This window comes from Medicago truncatula, chromosome 2, assembly GCF_003473485.1.
Source record: "Medicago truncatula cultivar Jemalong A17 chromosome 2, MtrunA17r5.0-ANR, whole genome shotgun sequence".
NCBI classification, from domain to species: Eukaryota; Viridiplantae; Streptophyta; class Magnoliopsida; order Fabales; family Fabaceae; genus Medicago; species Medicago truncatula.
This window is the reverse complement of record NC_053043.1, coordinates 39322758-39335683: the sequence shown is the minus strand read 5'-3', so window position 1 is coordinate 39335683 and position 12926 is coordinate 39322758. Positions and strand designations below refer to the sequence as shown.

The 12926-nt window shown below is 31.6% G+C and overlaps 1 protein-coding gene across 2 annotated transcripts; it reads right to left on the bottom strand.

Moving 5' to 3' along the window:
- Positions 1-3056: 3056 nt before the first annotated feature.
- LOC11426376 (beta-glucuronosyltransferase GlcAT14A) lies at positions 3057-6569 on the bottom strand. 2 transcript variants are annotated; one of them, XM_003596709.3, is made up of 5 exons: positions 6407-6569; positions 5087-5815; positions 4912-4987; positions 4666-4781; positions 3057-3903 (listed from the first exon to the last, which is right to left on the bottom strand). In XM_003596709.3, the coding sequence occupies exons 2-5, from the start codon at positions 5667-5669 to the stop codon at positions 3404-3406; spliced, it is 1275 nt and encodes a 424-aa protein (XP_003596757.2). In that variant the 5' UTR covers positions 5670-5815; positions 6407-6569; the 3' UTR covers positions 3057-3403. The 2 variants fall into 2 exon arrangements, with proteins under 2 accessions (XP_003596757.2, XP_024633175.1); XM_024777407.2 differs by lacking the exon at positions 6407-6569 and adding an exon at positions 6296-6397.
- Between the last annotated feature and the right edge of the window lie 6357 nt (positions 6570-12926).

Below are 12926 nucleotides of genomic sequence, written 5' to 3'. Positions count from 1 at the left end.
TTCCTTTTCAGTATCTTGGTTGTACCATCTTTCAAGGAAAGCCCAGGTTAATTCACTTTCGTATGATTGCAGACAAAATTAAAAATAAATTAGCTACTTGGAAGGGTAGAATTCTTTCAATTATGGGAAGGGTGCAACTTGTAAAATCAATAATACATGGGATGCTTGTTTATTCTTTCCATGTTTATCTTTGGCCTCGAAGGCTGTTGCGGTTACTTGATTCGTGGATAAATTTTTTGTGGATAGTTGGAACCAGGGATTGTATTCATTTTTGGACCGACAATTGGTTAGGTGAACCTTTGGTGGATTTGATGAGCCTTGATTCTGAATTCTATGGACATCTTAAAGGAATGCTGTCAGAAGCTATTGTGAATGGATCCTTCATTTTGCTTACGGTTATATATGATCTTGGGGACATTAAAAGCCGCATTGACAACATTGTTCTACCTCATAGTCAACTCCCGGATGTGTTGGTTTGGAAGCATTATTCGGATGGAACTCTTTCCTCGAAGCATGCTCTCTCTTTTTTGTGTCTGCGATCAACTGTGCTGCCTTGGGCTGATTTCATTTGGGCCGCTGCTATTACTCCTTCACATTCTTTTATTTATTGGAGGCTTCATCACGGTAAAATGCCCACTGATGAAAATCTTAGACACTGTGGTTGCTTTGTGGTGTCAGTTTGTAGTTTATGCTTGATTTCAGATGAATCTTCCGATCATCTTTTTCTTCGTTGCCAATTTGTTACTCGGCTTTGGGATTGGATTGGTAGTAAGCTTAATTGTGTCATTGAAACCTCTTCAGTAGATTCTCTCCTCTCTTGTAGACCAGCAAGGCGCTCCTCTCAAGTGTCAAACATTTTTTTAGTTGCAGTCTTGCATACTATTCATACTATTGGGTGGGCTCATAACTCCTTGCGATTTTCACTGGCGGTGCCCTCATTGCATTCAGAAAAAGTTCGTATACACTCCTCTATTGTAATGTCCGGAAATATTTCTAAGGGTAAGTGCCACCTATCTCGTAAGGGACCGCCTTTCAACCACTGATCCAACCAAAAAAACATTTTGGCCCCGACACCCTCTACCCGTACTAAATTATCATCAAACCAGCTACCCAATCCAAAACCTCTACGAATACCCATTATTTCTTTCCACCGTAGATATAAATAAATCCATTTTGGCTATCGACATTTTATTTATTTTTTCTATTAATGAAGCGATATGTCCAAAATACTTTTTTTTTTGTGTATAGAATGTTTAGACCTTCGAGTTCAAAAACACTTGCTTACTTTTGAGTTGAATGTATGTCTTTTTATCACTAGTGCAAACTTTTAAACTTATACGTTTATTGGGTAAATGGTCACTTGGTATCTGATTTTGGTATCAATTGTCCAATTATCAGTTAACAAAAGTTTTTGACCGAGACTAAACTGATTCAATGACAATTTTATATTTTATCCTAAGTCTGAGACTAAAATAAAGGATAAAAGTGACCATTTACCCTACATATTTTTAAAGACATTTATCCTACCTGTATTTGTTCAATAAATATGTATTTTTCCTTAAAAAAAAATAAATATGTATTTTATTTTCAAGGTTTCCAAAGTGCAAAGTACGTTTATTTTTTCTACCAATAAAAAAGTGTGCACTTTTATTCTCTTTGACTTTTATACGTGGGAACGAGTTTGTGGTCTTGTGGATGTGAAATGTTCGTGCAATATTCGATTCATGTGTTGTACCGTTTTTTCTTGGAACCTTTTTTGACTTTTTGAAAGCAATGAAGATACAAATTACTCAAAGAACAACCAGTTGCATTTATCAAATTTAAATCACTTCCAAAATTAGTCAAACCCTTTCATTTGAGGAACTGAAGGGCCAAAAAAAAAAAAAACCATTTACTAGAGGGTTAAACAATATAAAAAATTCAAAACAAAAAAAAAGTGTACTGTCTATGCCAAACACCCAAAGCAAAAGAAATATTCACAAGGCAACATAATTTTTTTTACCAACTTAGTAAAGCTCACAAAATTTATTCAACAATGGAAATTATGTTCAAGATAAATGAAAGAGCATTACTAGATATATCATTATTTAACGACCACATAATCTCAGGATTGATTGAGATTCCTTGAATTGTTGATAATGGACAATCATGGCCACTAAACCATATAAGGAAGAAAGAAAGAAAAAATCTAGATTTGTGAAATCCACTCAAATTGATCCAACAAAAAGCAAAAGAAAAATACTATTTCTTACGTTTTTCTTAGTGCTATTTTTTTACCGACTACCTCCTTGTATTGTGTAAAAGTCAATCTGAATATTTGTTAATTTGTTATGAAGAACATGTATGCATTTTGCTTTTCTTTTACCAAAGCCTACGTAAATAGCAAGGTTCAAAGCAAAAAAAAAAAAAAAAAAGCATAAAATTAAATTTTATTTCATGTGTTTGAATATCATTTTATGAAAATATCACGGATCAAATCAAATTAGTTTTTTGTGCATATATACATTTTAATATATATTTATTTTATTATTAGTGTCTAATATAATATTTTTGTTACTATTTCATATGTGTTTCTCACAATTGATTATTATGATTTCCTAATTTTAATTTATATAGTATTATATGTCATATATGTTAATGTTGTTTAGCTTGGTTTTTTCTTTTTAAAGAAGCTTTAAATTTAATATGTTACTTTGACATGGGATATCAATATATAATTATGTGTAGGTTAAATAAAACAAAATGAGTCAATCCAATTAAAATCACATTTAATGGAATCAACTTGGATTGTTTTTTTTAATCCCCGTGAGCTTATCTCAGTTGGTAGGGATATTGCATATTATATGCAGGAGTCGGGGTTCGCCGGGGTTCGAACTCCGGACACTCCACTTCTCCACAATTAAATTGTGTGAGTTCTAGCCACTAGGTTACTTTAAAAAAAAAAAAAAAAAACTTGGACTTTTAAAAAATCAAAACCAAAGAGTGAATGAATATCCTTAACTAACGATAATTAAATGAATGTCTTATATAGTTTCTGGCTATTTGAGCCTAAAATATAATGCTTCAAAATTCACTTGTCTATAGGAAAGCAAAAAGATCATGATTCATGAAACATGATGTATAAAGTAAAAATAATGATGGAAAAAAAATTATAAAATTCATCATTGACCATGATGCTTCCAAAAAATCATGTAACCTCTATGTAAAAGGACCTATAAAAATAAAAGATGATCCTCATGAGTCATGCATATTAGGCCCTTTTATGTAGAGGCAACTAAATCAATGCCTTGGATTTACATGACCATCAAGCTTATATTATGAATGAAATGCAATTGCACTTCAACCTCATTCCAAACACTTTGGCTTTCATCCAATCTCCAACCATGAAAATTTCCCACAGGATCTATTTACACTGATCCTGACCCGATTTAGCCTTCAATGTTAATCCAGCTATAAGTTTTTGAAGTCTTTGAGCCCCCGGACCAGGTTTGAGTTTATACATGTTTCCAACCTCGGTACATTTCGGTTTACCAGAGCACCAACCACCTAAAGTGAATAGTCCATGTCGCTTTTTGAGTAATTTTTTATCGATCAAATCCATGGCTGGATCGTCTTGTTTGAATTTTCTAGCAAAGGCAGCACCGCTCGCGATCATTTTGTCTGTGTCGTTTATGTTTAGGATGTGAGGGTGTTGTTTAGGAGGAACGTCCCATGATATATAATGTAAGTCGGTGTTGACAACGGTTTTTGATAATTCGGGCACATTGCACGCTACGGTTTGAAAGTAGCCTTCGGGGGAAGAGAGAAAATTTGCATAGTACATGAGAAGGGTTCTTGGTAGATTATCCCAACCCCATACAACGAATTCCACAAAGTCGCGGGATAAAACCATCCATGCTGAACCTACAATGAAGCTACAATAATTCAACAAAAAAATACTTTGAAAAGTAAATGAGGTTACACTAAGCCCTGCTCAACTTAATTAAGTGCTTATAGCATACACACTTATCATAAGTGTTCATGTATAGGCTAGTTCTATAATAAAAGATAAAATAAAGTAAACGTGTCATCATACAAGCTGTTTTTCCTAAGCTGTCTTGAGGAGCTTATGCAAATCAGCTGAAAACAGCTTATGGACGTCATAAGTGGTTTCCATAAGCTCTCTCAGACAGTAACACAAATGATTATGCCAATAGATAATCTCGAATAAACCAATCCAAACAGACACTAAACGGGTCATTGTTTGACTTCTTGCTTAAGATTGATCAATCTTCGCTCCCCTTAAAATAGGTGAATGGCCTATTGTTTGTACAAAAGGGGAATCTTTCATAAAACAAACACATTTCACAGATTGTAAAAACATTATGTGTTATAAATGACACATGCATATATTGTAATTGTGTCTTAAGAACCTGTTTCCTAGAAGACAATTAAAGGAACCAGATAACTAATTGTTTTTGAAGTATCAGAAAAGTAGTATCAACAAACTATATAGCATATAACTCCAATCAATCATAATTGTTAGATCATTAAAAACATATAACTGTAATTGCAACTACTTTTGAAGTCATAAATACCATTCGTTGAAACTTTTTACACTGACAGCATGGCAAGTTTAAACTCATCATTATATGGACAAAGAAATAAAGTTGTAAAGAAACCAACCAGTGAATAGTTTAAATGCAGTTGGCAAAGCTCTCTTAGGATTGACCCAAAATACATCCTGCTTTGTTGACTGGTAAAGCCCCGGATCTACTATTATTGGCATCGCTCGTTTATCCCTGCACGGTATAGTCCAGTTCATCGTTATGATTACATCCACGTATCGTATCTCATCATAGAGATAAAGTAATTCATTATTTACATGTCAAGTTGTTTATGCTACATTGAAAGACAGAAGAAAAAACTTACAGCTTCCATCCTAACCGACTTGTATGCTCGATGAAGTTAAGGCTTCTATCCAAACTTGAGAAAGAATATAGTAGATCTGCACAAGTTTGTAACCATGTAATTCTAAATTCTGAGAATCATTATAAACCAGATTAAAATACTAATAGAAAGAATTATACAAGATTAGAAAACTAACCATCTTGAGTGACAAGAGGATAATCAGAAGCACTAAGATTAATAAACCAATCCCAATCTTTACTTCTCTTGAGCAAAATAGCACAAGCATGAAGAGTATTAGCAACCATCGTCGGTCCACGGTAAGTAACCATATTAGCCTTTGAGATTACAAACACATTCCCAACCTCGTTGAAGATATGCTGTTTTTCGATTCTAGAAGCAAGTTCTAGCCTTTCCTCCAAGGGCGCCTCGAGGTCTAAATGAACAACATAATGATTTAATGGATGATAAAGTGCATGAAGAGTTCTCCAAAGCTTTTCCAAGTCGCCTTTTGAACCCGAAATTAAATAAGCGAAACGCGGAGTCGAAGGCTTAGCGGGAGCCGAAGAAGGAGAAATCTTTTTTTCAACAAAAGCAAGTGAAGATGTTTGGTTTCTATTTGAATGTGATGGTAGAAAAAAGAAAAGTGAATTGATTGAATGAATTGATGAAACAAGTCCAAAGTTAAAGGATGTTGCTAGAAAAAGCATACAAAAAGCAGAAGTAGCAATTAGAGGATATAACCATTTCTTTTCCATGTTTAAGATTCCCATTTTCATCATAATGGATAAATTCTACATTCCATGAATCATTGAAACATAATTTGATAACTCTTCCATCAATTTAACAATTTGAAGCTTCCAAAATTGACCCTTATCATATATCTTCTCACTTCTGAATAATCTTTAAGCCACTGATGAATAATTTTCTGTTGAATCAACATCAAAAATTAAAATTTCAATAAAATTGCAGTCAAATATTTTTGAAGTGATATTAATTATATACTAATAAATTGCAGTTTCAAAATCAAACGGGTAACGCATCAATAAAGAAACTGATAATTTAATGATCAAAACTAACCATACAGACAAACATTAGCATAAAAATAATCGAAGAAATTGACCAATGAATATTAAATATTATTCTAAATTCTTCCACAAGAATATATTTTTTGTCATGAAAAAACAAAAACATGAACATATTTCTCTACAATGAAAAAAAATAAAACAACGATCTAAGCTGAAACAAAAATAATCAAATTGTTGAAACTGTTATTATTGATAGATGTGTTCAACCAAAAACGCTTGAAAGGGAAAGAAAATGATCGTGAAAAGAATCAAACATAAAAAGGAGAAAACAATGAATGTTTGTTAAAACATTGATAACATAAAAAAGGAAAGAAAAGTACCATGCATGTGAAGATAAGAATTAACGTGACAAGAAATATAAATATATATAGTAATTAATCTATGTAGTAGATCATAGTGATGAATTGAATTTAGTAGAGAGATGATGAAACCTGTTTGTTATGTGATGGAGGAAGCGTCCACGTCTAAAAGAACATAGAAATGTAGGAGAGAGAAAGTTCTTAACTCTAATGAAGAAGGTTGAATACAACACAAAACATGTTATAAAAAATATTAAAAGAACCGAAAGGAGTTTCTTGTTGTTGTAGGTACGTATGTGTACGTGTTAGACTGGACAAAGTGGTACCATTTAATTAGGGACTTCAAACTTAATTAACTTACCAATTACCTATCTTAGGGTGTGTCACATTTTCTAACTTATTAATTCATAAAGGGGTGTGAGAAAAGTGTGATTGTATGATGAACTTACCAAAATATCCCTAATACATGGGGTGTACAATGAGGTGTAGGAATAAAAGGGTGTTCATGTATCATTTTTCTTCATCAAATTTATGTTAACTAAGTTAAGTGCAAGTCTTTCTCCCTCTCAAACAAGCCGGCCCTAGTTTCCTCTCTCTAGGTTTTCTCTTACTGTTTCTTCATTGAAGGGTGGTTTTGGGTCAATTATTGAGCTAAAATCACCTCTCTTCATCTTTTTTTCTCTATTTCAATTCAATCAAAGATTTGGGCGTCAACGTTGCAGATCCGGAGGCCATGGATATTCCAGTCACTTTAATTTTATCATATATTTTTGTAGGCATTATGTCGTTATATGCTATTAACTTGGATGATGTATCCCCGTGAGCTTAGCTCAGTTGGTAGGGATATTGCATATTATATGCAGGGGCCGGGGTTCGAACCCCGGACACCCCACTTCTCCACAATTAAATTGTGTGAGCTCTAGCCACTAGGCTACTTGACCCAAAAAAATAAACTTAGATGATGTGAGTTTGTTCGCAGATTCATCCGTTACGTTTTTAGCGGTGTTGAATGATATAATCTCTCGATTTGAATGAATGAATATCATTTTATTTTTGTCAAAAAAAAAAAAGTTAAGTTCACGTCTGTTCGATTTTTTATTACGTTAATGGATACATTCTTCGTTCTAAAGTATTATACCCAATTTTTATGATGTGTACTATTCACATAACGTATCTTGACTATATTTTTAACTAACAAATAAATAAATATAAATATTAATATGTAAGATGTTGTTCGATTTGTCTCGATAAATATTTTCAAAATATTAAATTTTTATTTTTTATTCTAGATAATTAAATATATTAACGATCAAAGTTGTGCATTGACATGTGTGAAGTGGTTGACTGCAACATATATTTTGAAACTAAAATAGTATAAATTAAGAACAATAGTTTTTTTTTTTTTTTTTGAAGAAAGAAAGATAGTTTTTATGAAATTTTGATTTAAATTATTTTGATTTTGACTAAAATTATAGGTATACATATTTTGTACTTTTATACTGTAACAAATTATAATTATTTCTTTCAATGACACTAACCGTATAACAAATAAAATATAAATTCTTATATTTTTAATGACATTAAAAAAATATAATATAACATTTTTATAGACAAATTTATTTAAGGATGAAATTGAAAGTGAAAAAACCAGTTTAAAATCATGTATTCTCTTTATATATAATATAAAATTATTTTTGCATTCATATTTATTTGAAAAATACATAACTTTTATTCATTACAAAATGATGTGCATCATGTTTAACATCTTAATCACTCGTATATGTATGTGTATGCTTCTTTATTTGTAAAGATTTTTGATTTAAATGAGCATATTTCTAATATTATTTTCCAACATGTATTTAGAGAAGGATGCATATTTTTAAACCAAGCTTGGACAACCTTCAAAATTTTAAGAGTGAACTTTTGGCAGGCTTGTCCGCCGGATTTAGAGATTCGGTTGAGGCTTGATGTCACATACTAAGCCATGTTCCTAGTGTTCTTTTTTTCTCCTTGTCATTCGCAAAAAAAATGAAATTGACATAGTTTAACTATATGCTTTATTTCGATAACACATTTTGATCATATTTTTCTATTAATATATAAAAATAAATTTGATAATGCGTTATTTGGACTATATTAATTGATGTATTTGGTTTATATAATTAAAATACCTTATTATTTAATAAAATTGAAGAAATTTTTTTGAATATTTGATTATAATAGTGTCCAGATGCAATAGTACCATATAAGATGTTGGATTTGTCTCGAAAAATATTATTAAAATATCAATTTTTTGAATAGATAATTAAAGATGTTAAATATCAAAATTGTGTATTGATACATATATATAAAACAATCAACTATGTCATTTAATACTAGATCGTGAGAGTACCATCTTTAAAATTTATTCTCTATTAAAAAAAAATAGTATATATTTTTACCAAGAGTGTAGAAGAATATATTAAGATTCTCACAATATTGCAAACGTCTAAAATAAGATTAGTTTTGATGCGTGGAACCTATGAAAAATAAATATTTTTATAAAAGGAGTGAAGATTGCTTCTAGTTTTGGAGATAAAAAAAAAAACCACAAATGGATAGAATTTTGTATGAAGATTGCGTCTGAAAAAATAACTTACGTCTTAGTGATGAAAGAAAACTGAAATTCTTTAGCTCCTACCTCAACTTTTACCCAGAAAAGGATATAATTTTGTGTGTACGATATGCATTTTTTATCATGTGTCCACCTAGTCATATTTTACAAAACATGTGATATGAATTATTTCAAGGATAATTTGTTCTCTGTCAAAAATTAGAAAGTTACATTTTAGCCACTAATTTTAAATTTTTGATCTTTTTCTTCTTTCAGCATCGAAGAATCTTAGACAATTTTGTCACAATCAGGGGCGAATCCCTTCATAACAATGGGGTAGCATTGAAACCCCAAAATAAAAATAAATCTTGCATGTATAGTTTTGAATATAGCTACCCTATTAATATTATTATTTGGCTACTCCAAACAATTTTATCGGTTTAAAGAGAGATTATTTTAAAAAGGGTAATATTAACTAGTGCTCCGGAGACATTGGTTAACATGACCCTAAAAATACTTATAATCTATTTAGTTTAGTGTCAATTATAAATAAATTTGACTTGTTAAAACTTCATAGAGTACAACTTTTATAAATAATTATTGTTAGATTTTATTTTCTTCATTGTCGTTTCATTAAATATAAGTAAAAATTGGCCTCCTCGTAATATATAAATTTTTAAAATATATTTTATTTCTTCTTTATATTTGGCCTCCTCGTAAAAATTGTGTTAGCTTCGCAGTTGGTCACACTTGTATGCAGAAATGAAAAATGGTTTACATACTTGCATCTCTATTTAAAGAATGTCGGCATGTCCAACCTAGCATTTTTAATTAGACTTTAGATTGGTTTCCTTCACTTACATAGAATGTAGTACGAATTTAATACTTGGTGAAACTCTATCTTATATGCATTATCATTTATTCACCCTAGCACCTTAAAAGGGTCACACTTAGCTACCCAGCGTTTACCGTTGGCACGATAACTGGCAGACTAGAGGTGCGTCTTTCCTGGTCTTTTCGTACTAGGGAAAGGTCCCCTCAATACTTAAACACCCATACCGAATATGGACTAAACTGTCTCATGACGTTATGAACCCAGCTCACGTACCGTTTTAATGGGCGAACAACCCAACCCTTGGAACATACTACAACTCTAGGTGGCAAAGAGCCGACGTCGAGGTGCCAAAGCTAGATTTTATTATGAAGGAAAACATCTCCTTCCTTATGTGAACCCAAACCATATCACTGAGTTCAAATACCATTTTTTTCTTTCTTTCTAGTCTTGACTCTTGATGGCACTTTTAGTATAGCATTCCGTTTTCTTTTCAATACTGACCTTCACTTTAGCATGTAAGTCTTTGACGTGCCTGGCTATTGTTTTTTTGACATCCCCTACTCAAAGCATTATCACTAAGATGTAGCGGAAGCATCGAGTGGAGTTTCTGGGTATCCTATGTGATTTGGTACCTATTTGGTGGATAAGATTTTCCAAAAATGACTCAAAAACTTAGTGTCCATGTGTGAAACAATGGATTTGGGTATATCGTGTGATTTCACAAGCTCTTACAAAAACAAACTAGCAATATGATATGACATGCATCGTCAAATTTATACATGACTAGGAATGAAATGTTCCGTCATAAACAGTCAACGAAAATAAAATGGTATCAAGACCATATTTGTTCTTGGTGGACCCAAAAGCAAAATCCATGGACAAATCAACTCAGAAAAAGAAGAAATGGACACCATGCTTCATCTTATTGTCGAACAAGTTAGGTTAGGGAAGGGGCATTCCATGCAAGGTTAGTGATAACCTCAAACCTCATTGAAGATTTACAATGGAATTTAGTATAACCTATCAAAGGTGTGATTCAAACACGAAACCAAGTCGCAGTAGATGTGAGCGGAAGGCACAACCATTTGTGTCAACCACAATTGGTACATGCTTCATTAGGCAAAAATAAATGTTCATGCGATAACCTCAAACTTCATTGAAGATTTACAATGGAATTTATATAACCTGTCAACCTTGGGATTCAAACACGAAACCAAGTCACAAAAGGTGTGAGCGGAAGCAGTGGCGTAGCCAGGATCCTGGAGTAGGGGGTTCAGACCTTTCAACTTTACTAGAGCTATGAAAGTTTTGTGCAGTTATTTTTTCTTTTAATTATCATTTATTTATACTACTAAATTTATAATTTTCGTCATTTTTTTCCAATCAAATATCTATTTTTTTTGCATAAATGTTTAATTATTATTTTTTATATTTTCCATATTTTGTATAAATTATAAATTTCAAAATCTATCAAATGAAAATTAGAATTTGTGTAAATTATAAATTTATAATTCTAAAGCATAATAATTTGGTGTATTACATTTTGTGTTGAAATATGTTTCATGGGAAGAAGTAAAAATAATTTGCATAAGTTATTGGTTACGGAAAAAATGTGAGGGAGAGTAATTTGGGTACACCTTGCATTTGAGTTCATGAAAATTGAGAATAAGTAAGATTTATTTTATTTTATTTGGAAAAGATGACATTTGAAAGAATATAAAATATTTAGGATGGTGGGAGTATTAAGTTATGAAAGAATATAAAATATTTAGTAATATATATTATATTTGCAAGAATTAAACTCTGCGACATACTTGGTTTAGTGGTAAAAGCTTCTTAAAAGACTTTTAGGATTTGTGTTCTATCTTCACACACTTCATTTTTACTTTAGAAGGAATTCAATTATTACAATTACAATTATTAATAAGAAAATAAAAGAAAACAAATGTAATAGGAAAAACCAAATAGAGAGTTGGGCTTTTAAAAAATAGTTATATCAAAAAGGAAGTCAATTATCTCTAGTTGAGCCAAATACTGTTGTGTTAACATAAAAGTGAGACTCGTGTCATTCATAGGGTGAGAGAAACTTGGATTATTGGTGCAATATGTTTGGCTCAATTGCAATGTTAAAATATGAGGAGGTTCATCCTTAAAATATCAGGAGGTTCAAACACTAATAAAACAGTGCAATCATGTGGAAATTTTAAAAGTCCAGGGGATGCAAGTGCATCCCCTCACTTATATGTGGCACCACCACTGAGCGGAAGGCACAACCATTTATGTCAACCACAATCGGTACTTGTGCTTCATTAGGTAAAAAGAAATGTTCATGTGATAACCTCAAACCTAATTGAAGATTTACAACTGAATTTAGTATAACATATCAACTATGGGATTCAAATGCAAAACCAATTCACAGCAGGTGTGAGCAGAATGCACGACCATTTGTGTCAACCATAATTGGTACATTGTGCAACATATCAAGGATCTTATGCTCCCCCAAATGACCTATTAAACATCCACCTATCTAACAAAAATATATCATCTTAGGCATAATCTATTGCTTTTGAACAAATAACCACCATGTCTATAATAAGAGTGATGCTTCATAAGCTCATAATAATGAGAAGAGAAGTAAAATCAAGTCTATGACATACAATACAACCCACCTTTATGGTCTCAAGTTTTCCTTTAAAGTACCGAGTGCATCTTCTTTCTCTTTTTCCCACTTAAATGCAACATTTTTCTTAACGGTGTCATTCAAAAGAGTGGTAAAAGTATTAAAATCAGACACAAAAACTCTTATATAAGCTAGCAAGCTGGCCATGCAAACTCATAATATCACTCAGACATTTAGGTTTTTGCCAATCCCTTATGGCCTTATTCTTTTCTTCATCTACCATTACACCTTGTGCACTTGCACCAAATCCTAAGAAAGTAACCTCGCTTTAAAAAAAAAATCTCTAAATATGTTTTAATGGCATACTAACTACATTTAACTAGGTACCACCATCAATTATAAAAATAAAAATAAAGTAAATATTATCATATTAATGGGACATCTAGTATAAGAGAAGAATATTGAGATGAATCATTCTTGTATTTAGAAGTCAAGACTTTAGGAAAAAAATTGTCCTCCCTTTTATGCTTGTCCTTTCAATGTGAAGAATCGTTGGTTGATGCCTTTTTTTTTTTTTTTTTTTTTTTTTTTTTATAAATGATCT